The sequence below is a fragment of the Corvus hawaiiensis genome, chromosome 6 (assembly GCF_020740725.1).
Source record: "Corvus hawaiiensis isolate bCorHaw1 chromosome 6, bCorHaw1.pri.cur, whole genome shotgun sequence".
NCBI lineage: Eukaryota > Metazoa > Chordata > Aves > Passeriformes > Corvidae > Corvus > Corvus hawaiiensis.
The window spans coordinates 16,440,309-16,455,595 of record NC_063218.1 but is presented as its reverse complement, the minus strand read 5'-3'; the positions used below and the strand labels follow the sequence as shown (position 1 = coordinate 16,455,595).

General features: G+C 40.9%; 1 protein-coding gene across 2 annotated transcripts in view; it reads right to left on the bottom strand.

Moving 5' to 3' along the window:
* Positions 1-287: 287 nt before the first annotated feature.
* Positions 288-15,287, bottom strand: part of FBLN5 (fibulin 5) — a 48,606-nt gene continuing 33,606 nt past the window's right edge. For both annotated transcript variants that reach the window (XM_048307964.1, XM_048307965.1), the window contains exons 6-11: positions 14,208-14,324; positions 13,160-13,279; positions 10,271-10,393; positions 9,601-9,727; positions 6,573-6,768; positions 288-4,708 (exon numbers count right to left, since the gene is read on the bottom strand). In XM_048307964.1, coding sequence (XP_048163921.1) covers positions 4,547-4,708; positions 6,573-6,768; positions 9,601-9,727; positions 10,271-10,393; positions 13,160-13,279; positions 14,208-14,324 — 845 coding nt within the window. In that variant the 3' untranslated portion in view covers positions 288-4,546. The remainder of the gene's footprint in view (positions 4,709-6,572; positions 6,769-9,600; positions 9,728-10,270; positions 10,394-13,159; positions 13,280-14,207; positions 14,325-15,287) is intronic.

The following is a 15,287-nucleotide window of genomic DNA, read 5'->3' as shown; positions in this document are numbered from 1 at the left end:
CGGTTAAGCTATTCAAAATTGGTTCAAAGACTTAGAGCAGCAAAAGGTAACGAGTGTAAATCAGTTGTCTGGACTTGGGTCAGATGAGGAAACAGAATTTGCTTGTGCCATGTTGTCTTACAGCTCTTTGACTTCCAAATGCAGAGCCACACTACCACTTCTGTAGCTTCTGTAAATTCTCTTGTATACAGATATGTGTGCAGTGCTTTACAGATACACAGGGAAGATTCTAAGGACACTTGTTATCTTTTCATTGAAAAGCATCAGTCATGCAGATTAACACCAGATGAGGGTTTTGTCCATCCAGGATAGAGATTTATTTTGACAATAATGCCTGTCAGGATTGAATAACATTATAGGGCATACTTTTATTCCTTTCTTTTTTTAAACATCTTTATGCTATGACATTTTCATTGTGTTCTAATACAGCTACATGCTGCGGAGGATATTCAGTAGCATATTTTGTGAATAAGCCAGACTGGAGAACTTGCATGACCACAAACTGTACTGATTGTATTGTTCTGCTCTAGACAGAGAAAAATTAATATGCAAGTTCTGCTGATGCTGATACCATGTTTACGAGACAATAAAAGCTGTCTCTTCTGAAGGCTAAGTCAAAAAAAATGTAAATATGAATACAGGCCCCCAACTGAAGAGGAGAGAGCTCTGTATGAATGGCCCTGGACACTACACTCAGTGATTGTGGGTGACCAGGTTCTCAAAAGAAGTTCAGTTATTTTTAACAAAGTTATTGTAGTCAGAGAGAATCACCAGTTGAAAAGCAGTTCTGTGGGATCCAGGAAACTCTTGGGTGAAATAACATTTTGTTGTCTGTGTCAAAAAAGTCAATTCCCTAAAAATATCTCAAATAAGCCAGATGATAGGACCCATTCTACTCCCTCTGGCACCTAACCCAACTAGCATGAATCACTTTGTTCATTTATCAGAATAGCTTCTCCTTCCCAATCATTGTGATCTGTATCAAAGATTACTGCCATATCTGCTTTCTTTTACCTTTATTCCAGTTATTGCACTGGCAATAGGTGCTGTTCAAACACATAGTGGAGGGCAGTCTTTCTGCTGAGGACCTATGTTCAAACAGACATCACAGCTGACAGGCAGGAGAGGCAAAGAGCTGTCCCTTCCCTGCTTGGCAAGGGAACAGCTCTGCCAGCCTGAGCAAGCAGAGCCAGAGGGAAGCCACACACACCCAGACCAGGGTCTGTGCCCTGCTCTGGTGCTGGTCAGAATACTGGCCATTAACCATATGGTAAAACTCTTCATGTTAGAAAATCCTCGGCAGTGGGTTAGAATAAAGAATCATTTTCTGAGCAGACCTGGAATTCTGTCTGCTTTTGAGGAGTCCTGGCCTCAAAGAAGAACATGAATATAAGCAGCAGTTGCAAGTTTGCATTTTTAACTTTCATGCTGTAAAACCCTGACATGCATAGTCATCTTTTTTAATTTGGTGACAATTGCTGTAATACTTGAGTCTGCGATAGTCTATTGAAAACAGACCCCTGACTAGGAAACAGAGAGTTTAGATGTTATAAACTGCTAGTAATTTATTATTTTGAGACTGGCATATATTTTGGCAAAGTTTAAGTTGGCTGGAGTGATAGTGAGTGATGAAAGATGTTATGGCGGTTGAGAAGTGGCTGAATTCCTTTGTTTCCAGACTTTTCACTTTTTTTTTAAGGCGCAGAATGTTTATATAGAAAGTGTAATACTGTTTTATGAGTATTTACTGGACCCTGCTGAAACCAAGCATTCAAGCTTTACTCTTTTAACAAAGTGTTTTGTTATGAAATTCCTCTGGATTTTGATGTTTCTGAATTAGGGTTAAATCAGGTTGGTATGTGGGGGCTGTGGGAGAACAGGCCAGAAGTGACAAACTGTCTGGTGTCTAACAGGGTGTGCTTCCACTCCAGGAGGTGATGTGGTGGTAAGAAGAGAGGACTCCTCAGCTGGACATGAAGAAGCCATAACATAGGGGCACAAAAAGGGGATTTTAAGAGAAGAAGAGGGGATTTTAAGCACTGGAAAAGCTGTCAGCATTTTAAGAGTTGGACATCTTCAGTGCAAGACCTTGCCTGTCCCTCGGCTGCTCTCTGGTCCACCAGAGCCTGCATGTTTCCCATGCTTTATTTCCATCATCTGGAACAGGAGCACTTTTAGTCCCATGGTTATAAACTACCATTCCTCCTTCCTGATCATCTCTATTTTTCCCTCCAAGACTGTGGTATTTGATGAGCCATTATACACTCAGGAAACAAATTCTTGTTTCTGATATTTCTCTGCCCATTTCCTCTGCATTTATCTCCTCCAAGTCGGCTGCTCATAAAACTCACTGGCTTTCTGCCTTCAGCTTGGCCCACTAAACCCTGGAGTCAGTCTTCAGCCTTTTTGTTTTTACAATACAGGACAGAGCTCTGAGCCACAGCATCCCAGGATGTTGTAGCAGCAGAGAGAAAACCTTTAAATCATTAAGAAATGGAAGCTGCTAAACTCAGTGTTTCATTGCTGAGAGCATCAGGGCTTCCTTCAAGCTGAGTACAGGGAAAAAGAGCAGAGTCTCTACTGATTCACATAGCTTACTAGGAACAAGAGTCTGTTTTCTGACTGTCATGCAGTCTGTGTTGTAGTAACTTTCTAAGTCTTTATTCTCTCATTTAATACTCCACTTCAATGAAGACTTCACATAATGCTGCTACTTGGCTCCTAGTTGCTCACATGATAGTCTTTGTAAACTCCTTCTCCCAGGTAGCACTAAGCACTTCCAGTTCTCAAAAGACAACGCGAAGATTATCCTTCCTGTCCTAGCAGTGCTAGAGAGCAAATAAGCCAGTAAGGAAAAAACAAAGCAAAAGAGCTTGTTTCAGACAAATTTAAGAACAAGGCATATAAACCCTCACCTTATTATAATAAAAGACCAAAGTGCCAGTGGCTTCAACACACATTATACCTTCCAACTATACAATTTTAAATTTTTTTTCAAACTGTTAAACATATATATAGATTTAGCTTAGCACTGAGAAGCCTCAGCTGGAATACTTTTCACAGTTTTGGGCACTGCACTTCAAAAAAGATGTGAACCAACTGGAGAGAATCCAGATGAGAGCAACGAGAATGATCAAAGGTCCAGAAAATGTGATATATGAGGAAAGACCAAAAGAATTGGGTTTGTTTAGACTAGAGAAGAACAGTCTGAGGGGAGACATGACAACAGTCTTCAGACACGTTAGACTGCTGCAGAGGGGTAGATAAACGGTTCTCAGTTTCTACTGGAAGTAGGCTAAAAAGCAACAGATTACAATGGAGATGCAGATTAGACTTTAGAAGAAACTTTCTATTGGTTACAGCAGTTATACCTGAGAAGACAATGCCCATGGAAACTGTGGGATCCCATTGTTTGAGATTGAGGTACTGGTATAGTCCAGTCTGCTTTGTGGTAGAAGCATGAATAAGACTGGTCCTGGTCCTTTTCAGCTATTTCCCCTCATGTTAGAAGTGTAGGAGAGAGACTGCAAGTGAAAAGAACAATTCGTATTTTTTGAAGGAATTTGGACAGGTCTGACCTGAGTGGTCTTTGAACAGGAGATTAATTGCAGCCATAACTACGGAGTTAGTATTACTACTTTGTAGCCATTACAAACTGTTTGCAACTATCACACTCAAGAAAACAGGGAAAAATAAAATTCTGATTCTTAATCTGCTCTCAAGTCCCTACTTATGCTGGACACTATTTTGGTAGTGGAGGCCTCTGTCAAAGATCTTGAGTGTAAATAAGCATAAAATCCTAAATGTTGTAAAACACACCATCCAGTGATAGATTTCTGTGAACTCTGTTATATGGAAAGATTTAATACAGAAAGGAACCCAAACATGTGACACTTTGTCAGAAAGCAAAAGATTACATAGTACAACATGGTTTTTTGGAATGAATTTACAATGAATTTTAACTATAAAATAGAATGAAAGAAAAAACAGGTGAAACTAAGACAAATGCAGGGTGAATTGAAACAAAGTGCTTGACTGATAATTCCAGAGATAACTGGGAATGCAAATTAGGACTTCTGAGGTCCCTAGTTTCAATAGGTGAGTTTTTTGTTTCTGTTTCTGCTTGTTTGTCTGCTTTTCATTTATAACGAAAAAAAAGGTTAAAAAAAGGCAAGATTGCAAAAGCCAGCTTTTCTCTCAGTTTCTTTGGTGCTTTCTGCTAAGCAGCCTTGGAGCTACAAAGGTTCACAGTCTTTCACATAGACTCATGCCCTAGAAGTGTTTACAGTGAGAAGAAGAGTCCTTAAAATACATGACCACATAGAGAATCATATGGGATCTGCTGACAATACATCTTCAGATGTCTGCATCCTGGTAGGGACTGTGCATGAAGAGGCCTCCCTGCTCAGACAGGCATAGGTGACCGGGTCTGTGGAAATAGTGATTTGGTCTGGAGCTGCTATATGTACTGGCTTTTGAGGAGAGAGTTCTGCAGAGGAGGAACTGTCTCTTTTGGCTTAGTGTTTCCAGGGCACAAACTCGAGGTTTAGAAGGAGTACTGTGATACGAATATCCTCAGCCGGATGACAGAGCTTCCTCTGAAGTTGATGACAGTGTTAACAGTGATCATTTCCAAGTCCAACTCAATAGTACGGGGCCCCTTCACGGGGCGGGTCATCACCAGAGTAGCACTGATAGGTCCCGTTTGCTGTGCACAAAACAAGAGAAAGCAAGTGAGATTGCCAAAACTGGTTCTTCAAACCTACTGTCTCACTACAGTCTTCAAGCAGCCAAAATAGGTGTTTTCTGTTGCATTGTTTGAAACCACTGCAATTGATGGGACAAAGTTTCATTTCAGCATTTGGCTTCTTTTCAGTGTTTTGCATGAACTATCACCTTCTACAGTTTGTAAAGCCTTTGGGAGCCCTGCACATTAAAGTGGCTATTGAACATAGACACTTGCTATTGCCCAAGAAAGAAAAAAGATGAAAACATGGATTTAGGGTATAAACAAGTAATGATACCTGTTTGTTTGTTTGTTTGTTTGTTTGTTTGAGGTACTCTTTAGTTTGATGTAAAGGACAGTGTTACTGTGAAGCAGCGAACACCCAGAAAGGGTTATGTTAACAGAACTTGGAGAACAGGTGTTCTCATGTGGATGGGGTCCAGGTTTGTGGTACATTGTGTATGTTAGAGGCACAAACCTCACCCTCCAAAGAGAGCTTTGAATATGCGATAGCACTTCAGAAAACCAGTCCTTCAATAAATGGAAGCTTTGCAATATCTGACCAGAACAGTGGATTATGTGCATTTAAAAATCAGACCTGCTGATGTTAAAACCAACTGCAGTTTGTTTTGCATCGGGAACTTACGTAGACACAGTGGGTCCTGTTTTACCCCAAAACTGGGTGTTTGTTACCTTTGATCAGGCAAAGCCAACATAGCCATGAGGAGGTGCTGGGTGTGTTGCCTGGTCCGTGCCAGACTGGGTCCTGGTGCCTCAGCAAGGTCACAGTGTCCCTCCCATGTGGCCCTGCCCACCTACTGCCCAGGGAATGACATGGTAAATCAATGGAACCAGCAGGCTTGGGCAATGGGGATGGGAGCTGGGGCTTCAGCACCTGCTGGATCGGCCCAGATGAGGGGAAAAGGTCAGTGGGATCGGTAATGACTTTGCAACAGGAAAGCTCTTGTGAGATGTAAATTATTGTAACGTAATGGGACCACTTGTCCATTCAGGATTTTGAAATATTTTCGTTTTCTTACAGTGGGAATCTGAGGTTCTTGAGAGAAATATGTCCTGGAATCTATCCCACTACCCATGTCCGTGAGGGATGGGAACTTTCAGTAGCCACAGAACAAGACTTAATGTGAGTGTCTGAGCCAGGTTTTGCCTAGAGCTGAAAATCAACCTCCTGAGCGTCACCGTCCCTTGTGGATGTACCCCATTCTCTCCTGACACTTCTGAAATCTCTGCATGTCAGTGGTGTGGCAAAGATGACTGGGGAACAGAGAGATCTTCTGAGGAAAACAGATTAAAAAAGCCCAGGTAATTACATTTTCTCTAACAGTATCTACATAAAATGTGTGTTCTCAGTGAAAAAATTCATAACAAATGAAAGCAAAGAACCCAGAAAGTCAATTGTTGACATAAAGGGGTGGGGTTTTTGCTTACTTTTTTGGTTTTCACATTTTTCAATTTCCAATGAAGAGTTTAATAAAACAGACAAGAAACACTGAATCTTTCAGTGACAATTGCTGGTTGTCCATCAAATAAAAAACAGCTTGGCACAATAGTTTCTCTTGAGCTTGGGAGACCTGAGCTATTCTTAGAGATAGGTACAGCTCTGGGCTTTCCTAAACCTACTGTCTCTTAGGAGAAGCATGTTTACTTTGGGTAGGTTACTCTCCTGAGAGATCCAGCAGTTCCTGCAGATCAGCACACTGCTCTCCATGTCTGTGTGTAAAAAAGGCCTCATACTGAAGCTTTAAATGATAGTCATGAAAAGCTTAGTTCTGCTATCAGGATATACAGCTAACTAATGTTTTCCCCTAGTGAGCGCTAGACTTACCCGCATGTAGAATTCCCTGCCCTCGTTCCCTGATTTGATTTGGAAGATGTAATAGGCTCCAGGGTAGCGAGTTGTTGCTTGCATCTGAAAAATGTCTGAAGGCACAGACCTCCCAGACACCATATCCATCACTCTGTACAGGATGGTGAACGGCTGATCTCTGCATCCGGGGTTTTCAGCTGGACACATGCAGCGGCTGATTGTCAGAAATAGAATTGTCATCAGGGGTTAAAATTGCTGTAATATTTGATTCTTTATATGCTAAGACAGGTTTATAAATAAATAAAGAATGTTGTTGAGCAGCTAAAAGAATCCATGAAACTTGTAATGAATTTTCTCACTTTTAGTATTCTCTGTTTTGCTACTCTGGCCTATATCCTGCCTCCTTTTTCTTCTAGGCCAAAATACCTTGGCATTTTCCTTAGATCACTCAAAAATGTGAACTTTCTTTGAAGCAGCTCTGCAGGTGCAGAATACTTGGTACATATTTGTTCTGATAGTAATTTAAACCGAACTGTCCCCAAAATAATATTAATAATTCACTTCACTGATAGTGCTGCATAAATGTAGTGATCTTTTTTTGTATACTACATGAAAACATACAGTAGACATCCTGGATCAAACCAAAGCTCTAACATCAAATGCAGAGCCTTAAGAAAGAAGAGGACAGCAAGCCAAGCATACGACACTTCCATCAACAGTCTCCAATTGTTTGTGACTCAGGGAATCCTTGAGACAAAATATTTTCTTTGTATTCATCAGCTATTAATGCGTTTCTTAGCCATCAGCTGTTCCAGCTTCCCCTTACACCCACATGAATATTCGGCATCAACAGCCCGCTGTGGCCAGGAGCTCCACAGCCCCCTTCATCCCTATCTGCATGGCCTCTTTCTGACTTCATCTGATGCTCCCAGTTGAAAGGAGAGCAGCCAGTCAATCCCTGCTCATCCTCCTCAGACATCTCAGGGCTTTGTATTTGACCCTGTTCATGGCTGAAGGGTTCTAACTTAGAGCTTAGTTCATCACAAGGAAGCTATTCCATACTTTTGATCATCCTCATTGCTTCTTATGAACCTTTATCCAGTTATATTTCTTTTGACAGAAGGGGAAGGAACTGCACAGTCTTAAAGATGTGGTACACAATAGCATGTGCTCCAAGGATATTCTCTACCTATTAACACTTGAAATTCAGATTGCTTTTCTGATCTCTAGTGAGTACAGCAGTTCATGGAACTAGAACAACTCTCAAATCTCAGTTTGGATGGATTATGATCAGATAAGTGCTCCTTATTTAATTTGTTAATCTGGTATTGTCTTTTTACTTTAAATTAATCTACACTGAATTTTATCTGCCATTTTTATTGCACAGTCATTGAGGTTTATTTTGCAATATTTTTCTACCCAGTCTTTTATCTACTGTCTTCAGATATGGTTGCAGACTTTGCCTGTATCATGGTTTATTCTTTTTCCCAGGTTGCTTATGATGGACCAAGTAGGTCCAGCTCAGACCTCTGCAGAACTTCCGTGTGAAACTTGACAATTTAATACTATATCCTCTGTTTAATTTTTGTCTTTCAGCCTCTTATTCTTCTGTTTCAGGGACTTTTCTCTGTTACTTAGGACTGCTTAACTTCCATAGTAACTATGTGAGGGTCTTTTCAGAAGCCTTTGGAAATGCAAAGAGACTGCATCAGTCCATGTGCCCTAGCCACATGCTGCTGATTTCTTCAGAGAACTCTAATAAAGTTGTGAGGCAGGATACCCCTTTATAAAAGCCATGTTGGGGGAATTGACATGTTGGGGCATGGGTCTTTTTGACTATTTTTTCTATAACCTCCACTACTGACATCAATTTCAGACAGTGCCTCTGGCATGGCCCCCATCAAGAGGCTCCTGGCATTATGAACACCCAATTCCTTCCACAGAAAACACAGATGCAAGGAATTCACTTGGCTTTTATACTGACCACTTCTAGACATATGTCACAAATTAAGTGCAGTCCCATCTAGACATGAGCCAAAGCCACCAAACACAAAGCTCAGAGGTCAAGAGTTCTGGTGCAAGCTGCTCTGCAAGGTCTCTGTAGTTGGGCTCTGGGGAATTTAGATACAGAGGATTCAGTTATTTCAAATTCCAGTTTAAGACTACCACCTCTGAAGGTAGGTAAACCCAGAACTAGACAAACACTATGTGTCCACTCTTCAGCTGCCCTAGTTCAGAAAGCAATGTAAAGACATGAATAAAGTATAAAGGAAAGAAGCTAATTATTCATCTCTTGCCTTTCTATAAAATACATGGGGCTACCAGGCAATTCCAGGTAATTGGGTTAGTGCAAACACTGTGGATGAAATAATAGGGACTGCAATATATCAAGATCAGTTTGGAACTGAAATATTTTGAGCCCCAGAAAATACATACAAAAATGTAAAAGAAATGGGCAATTTTTAGAAATGTAGGATTTTTTTTTTTGCTTGTTCAAATGATTCCCAATTGAGACAGTAACAGTGCTAACAGCCCCATCCAGACATACACGATTTCTGGGCAAGGCGGATCAGTCTGTGAACTATTCAGAACTTTTAACCTTTAAGCAGTAAGAAACTCTTTGTATCCTGCTCTAACTATCATCTAATGTGTTAAGGTACTTCCCAGGCATAAGCTAGTTACCATTTGCAGGAAATATTCCTACTGATAAACAGGCTGCATTTGAGTATATGTGAAGTCAGTGAGTAATGTAAGTAAACGTCTCTTATTACATCACAAGCCTTGCTGTTTTCTCAACTAACTGATACCTGTTTTTCCAGTCTAACTTCACATACATCTGAGCATGATATCATATCATATCACACCTGGTGACCTGGTAAGGAATTGCAATTTATTTTTATAAAAGCTTACCAGTGGTAAATGCAGCAGCAGCATGTATGTATAGCTCTTTAGACAGACTTCATGGCTGTGTTGTAAAATTGCAGCTTATTTGGATACAACTCTCACAGATAGAATTTGCTTTTGTGGCTGTGGGTATGTTACTCACTTCTCATTAATTTGGAGATAAGGCTCCTCGCATCGTACTGGGTCTAAACATTTATATTCTCCTGGGATATTGAAACATGTTTGCTGTGAAGTGCAGGTGAAGTTTCTTATTTCACATTCATTGATATCTAAAACACAAGGAATGAGAGAAAGGCTAAAGCAGGGAAATATGTACAAGATACCAATCCTACAAACCAGTTTACATCTTAGGGAATTAGCCCAAAATTCATAAAACTCTTGCACCACAAGAGGTGGCCTTTTTATAACTGATCCCTCTTCTAAGAACAGTTTTTACTTCATTCATTTCTGCTTATTAGAGTGCTCCCACATGCTAAATGCTGCAAAAAAACCAGAAAGGAATTGGCTGCTCAAATGCTCCGACCCTAGAGAATGGGAAAAGTAGAGATGTGCAGCAGAGGGGAGAGCATTTGAGGTCTTTCCTGTGTAGCTGTTTCCTAGTCAATAAAGTCTTACTTAAAACAACACACCAATTCACCTCAGCTGGAATATTCATGTGATGACATTCTTACCAGAATTGCATAATTGGCCCCTACAAGTACTTCACTGTGCAATTCCAGGACCAAGCATCTCAATTCTTGAAAACCTCTTTCTAGACACAGGATCTATTTTCTGGTCCCCTCAGGTTTTACTCAGTGCAGGAATGTTCTTACCTTGGCAGCTTCTACTATCGTCAAGCAAGTTATACCCTGAAGGACAGGTACAGTAGTAGGAACCAGGCCCGTTCACACATTCGTGCTGGCAGAGGAACTCTGAGAAGCTGCATTCGTCCATGTCTGCAGTGGTAAAACAAAGTTTAGTGTCTTTGGCTTTACTGTCAAAAGAGCAGTCCTGCGGGCAGGTAGCCATCCAGACTACCTGCCCATCACCTCAGCTGGAGGCTGGCACTGTCCAGCTCCCTAGAACTCTGCAGCAACCTGACAAAATGCTATACAAGTTCTTGGTTAAACACTTTTTTCCTAAGGAAACCAAAGCTGCTGCTGAACACAATGTATGTCTTTTATTTATTTATTTTTCTTTTCTAATACCTGTCACCAGTTGGCCATGTTTTCATTTCTGTTTTACGTCAGAGATACTCTGACAACAAAACTGCAACTGTAATTTAAAAGGAAAGACTTGGCAGTAGTTTTCTTTTCTTTTTATTTTGTTTTTTTTCTTCTTTTTTGGAGAGTAAGCTTCACTTTCCCAGGGCCACATGGGTTCCAGCAGAACTCCTGCAGCCAGCCCTGTCTCTTTTATGTTTCTTAGCCTCTAGTCAGTTACTTCCAAGTCATTCCAGCAAGACTACAAGAGCTCATCCCACCCTGGGTCAGACATACTGGAAGGCCCAGCCCTCTCTCAGATACCCAGGAAGCTAGGCAGTCTGTCAAAATATCTGACTGAAAGCAGAAACTGTGCTCTTTCCCCTTGCACTCATGGATTGACCAGTCATTGTGTTCTGCAGAGCTGTGCTCAAGTGAGAAAGACGAACTTCAGAGCTGCACATGGAGGCATGGCTGACCGAGGGGAAAACACATGCAAAGGCACTAGGCTGAGGGAGGCTGCCACTAATCATTTCCTTATTTCCCCATTCAGGGGAAGAAAGAAACAAAGGCCAGAGTTCCAGCCAGGAACTCCCAAGTTCTTATTCCCAGCTTTGACATGTTGACTCTCCCAGGCAAATCACTTTTACTCTTCAGAATGAATTTCCCTTTCTTCTAAGTTGGGCTCAGTCCATTTATCCACTTCTGGTGTTTAGTGCAGATGGACTGGAAAGTATTTGGAGTCCAAATATATCCAAGTGGCTTTAGGGCTGAAATCAGATTATCAAAAGGGAGATGAAAGGAACTCTACACCTACATAATCCTGTTATTGTGTGAGTTTCCCCAGTGAGTTCACTGGAATAAACACCTTCCTGAAAACACATGGACTGAGGGCTGACTCCGTAATGTGACTGAGATATCAACCACCCTCTGGCATCCTAGCCCCGACCTCCAGCATATTGGATTCATATAACTGGTGCTTGGCTGCTGTCAAGTGCTGAGGGACTTAGAGCCCCGAGGGTCCTACATTTCTGCTGCTGAGCCCACAGTGTTCCTAAATGCTCCTGGCATTCTGCTGACTATGTGCAGACAACAAGATGGTTGTCATTTCAGAGCACATCTAATGCACTTGGAAGACCTCTGTGATTAGAAAATAATGATGATGTTGGGAAAGCCAGGTTGAAATCTCTCCCTCTCTCCTTGAATTGGGGCAAGAAGCCTCACAACTTCAAGGTAAGTTGGCTGCTAGGCCATGGACTAACCCTGCTCCTGTTGAAGTAAATCTGAGTCCTGAGTGTCTCATAAGAGTGTCCTCCTAACCAGGCATTCCTTTTGTGAGCCTCAGATGTCTAGTGATTGCCTGTGAAGTGGAAGCAGCTCATCCAGAGAAGCTTGACCTGCTTTGTCAAACATTTTCTTGCACAAGATTGTCAGGAAAAGATTTTCTGCTCTCTATCTGGGTGGTGGAAAGTCCCTTTTGCTGGCTTAACTCTCTGACATGGATGAGGCTCAAGCACCACCTTATTGGGCATTGCAATGAACTTATCTGGTTCAGATCCCCAGGTAGCTCAGGAGGTCAGCACATAAAAAACATTCAGGAGTCTAACTTAGAAGAAGAAATTCCATTGGAAAACAGAACACTAAGTTAGATGTTGCAGTCTAAATGTTTAATGCTTAAGAACCTTTAGATATTTAATATTTATTCTTTCCCTTATAACAAGGAAGTTTGCAGGAAAAATATCTTGGGAAACACTAATCATGTACACTGCATCTCACATATCTTCTCTCTCAGAAACAGCATGTTACATCTGTTTACTGTAAATTAAAACTCAAGTATTTTCCAGTGCATTTTTCCTTCCAAGAAATATTGGCCGAATTCTCTAATTTTATCAGGCTGAGGGAACAATAAGCAAAGAAATAAGTTTTGCCTTCAATTAAAATAATAAAATTTTTTAAAAAGCAGAGAGGAAAAAGTACAGTGACGTAAGCACAATTTATTCTGCTGTGTGCTGAACAGATCAGCAATAACTGTACTAAGAAATCATATATTGTTACTAAAGTGAAGCCAGAGCCATACAGGGGAAACTGGGGAAGGTTTCAGGCAGAAGTGAGCAGTGGTTAAGAGCAAGAGGAATACATGCATTCAACAGACAAATGGAAAAGTGCTTAATAGAAAGTATTTCTTTAATCATGGAAGAATGTTCTAGGACTATCTCTACTTGCTCTAACAAAGCTTCCTGTTCAGCATTACAAAGTGCTTTCTTATGTTTTGCTGTTACCTTGGAGCTTTTGAATATTTAGCTTATTTCTTTAAAACCATTTGCAGCCCTCCTCCACTGAGCTTTTCTGGGTATTTGCTGTGTGCTCTAGCTGGAAAGAGGATCATATGAATTTCAGCTTTCCTGCTGCTATGATGGACCAAGGCAAAAAAATTTTTTAAAAGTATGTACAAAACAATACCTTTGAAAAAGTAAACATAATAGAATTAAAGAAACCAAAACAATAAATAAAGACAGTTACCACTGCAGTTAACTCCATCAGCTTCCAGTTCATAGCCAGGTTCACAGCGGCAGAGAAAAGAGCCGTAGGTGTTGACGCAGGTCTGAGTGCAAGGGTTTTCACTTGTACATTCATTCACATCTATGGGAAACCAATGCCAAATTCATCAGTGACTTCTCCCCAAACTCCATTTTCTTTTTTTTTACTGCATGGCATTTCAAAGACATTAGCTGTACAGTCAGAATGATTTGTTCTGAGAAAATATAACCAAGTCAGTGTTGTTTATTTGGATTCAGGCTGATGCCTGGGAATAGCATGTTGGAAACGCAACATGTATGGAAGTAAAGTATTTTGGGAATGTCTTCAATAAAAAAAATACCATGGAAGATGGGGATGAAATTTTTATTATAAATATTTCTCTCCTTACCCAATTTGAAAACCATTGAACCAATATTGTCATAACAGACCTGAGAAAAAATGCAGCAGGATTTTCCTGAGAAAGATAATGCAAGGAGTCCTTATGGAAACCTCGGGCTAAGGCAAAACCAGTATTTTTTTCCTGGTAGGACATTAGCAGCTTCTGGGCATCATTAGCACAGACCTTTTCCTGCAGCATGTGGGAAGATGCTCGCTGCTTTGCTAGGGAGGCTGTGAAGAGGTCGTGTTGACTTTGAGGTAGCACATCACAGCAAAAGGTAGTCTAATCTCAGGACTCCAGTCTGGATCTTGGGACACTCTGATTTAATGAACTGACAAAGGTTTCCTGTCTCAGGTGGGTCACATAGCCTCAGATTTTAATAGTAAATTTAGTGCCTGAACTCTTGGTAATTCCACTGAATTGAGTGAATTGAGGTTTGGACCTCTGTGCATATTTCTCCTGATACACTGGTCATGTTGCACCCAAACCCCTTTGAGGTACTGGGAAACTATGAAATACCTGTCTAACAAACCTTGAACATTTTCAAAAGCAGTGCTGGGAAGGTTACTAGTATTCTAAAAACCAAGCAAGCTTTAAGGGTGTTACTGAGTGGGGACAAAGGATTTCAGCCATGGTTTACCATACTCATACCTTGGCACGATCTCCCGTCGTCATTAAGGGTAAAGCCTGGGTTGCACGTACAGGAGTAGGAACCGGGCACGTTGGCGCACAGCTGCTGGCAGTAGCCGTAGCGACATTCATCGATATCTGTGGGTGGGAAGGGTGGAAAGTACAGTGGTCTGCATGTTCACATGAGATACAAAGCAGCAAGCACACTGAGCCAACAGTACTGATAACACAGAAATAGCCCAGCACACTGGTTATGGATGTAAGAGTCAAACTTCCAGGCGTTCAGATATGGAGTTATAGTTAAAATATACCTCTCCCCAGTAGAATGTGGTAATGTGGTTTTATTCATGTCTGACATCTACCAGTGTGTCTGATGAATTGATTGTCATTGCTGTAATGTTCAGTGTAGTGTAAATCAGGCAGCCCAGTCTGTTCTTTTAAGCAGCTCCCTCAAAGGATACCTGACAGCTGGCACAGCCCGCCAGCACAACCACAGCCAACATTGCAGCGAAATTTTGGCAGAATCAAAATAGAAACCTTCTTTGCCTCCACATATACCAAAGCTACTCACTGGAACAGCACTGTTTTACTAAAGGCTTCTTTATTTAGTGAGAATATTTTTGAAAGACTTTTTTTCTAAATAGTCACATTCTCTTTTTATATGAATTTTTAACTGACAAATTACAGACTGTAAAAACAGTTAATTTAATGCCAAAATAGCAGTTTGGGCTGAATTGCAGCATTAGCAATGCATGCAACTGAGTGCTATGAGCACAAGAAAATGCTCTAAGATATGTAAGTGCTAGAAGATTTTTGCCCCAGAACTAAGAAGTGAAATGAAGCACCTGGAATAGTTGTTCTTTCAAAGGCTTAACATTTCCTTTGGTATCAACTGGCTTTTGATTTATGGAGATTTTTTTTTAATGGCTGCTCTCAAATCTTTGAAGCTAAATTTCTGCAATAGAAAACCCCGTGTATTTTCTGCAGTCAGTTAGCAAGATAACCTAAAGGCCAGGTCAGTGGTGGTGTGTACACCAGCAGTAGGCTTCACCAAATCCTGCAAAAATAACATGGATTTTAAGTGAATTAATACCTCATTGC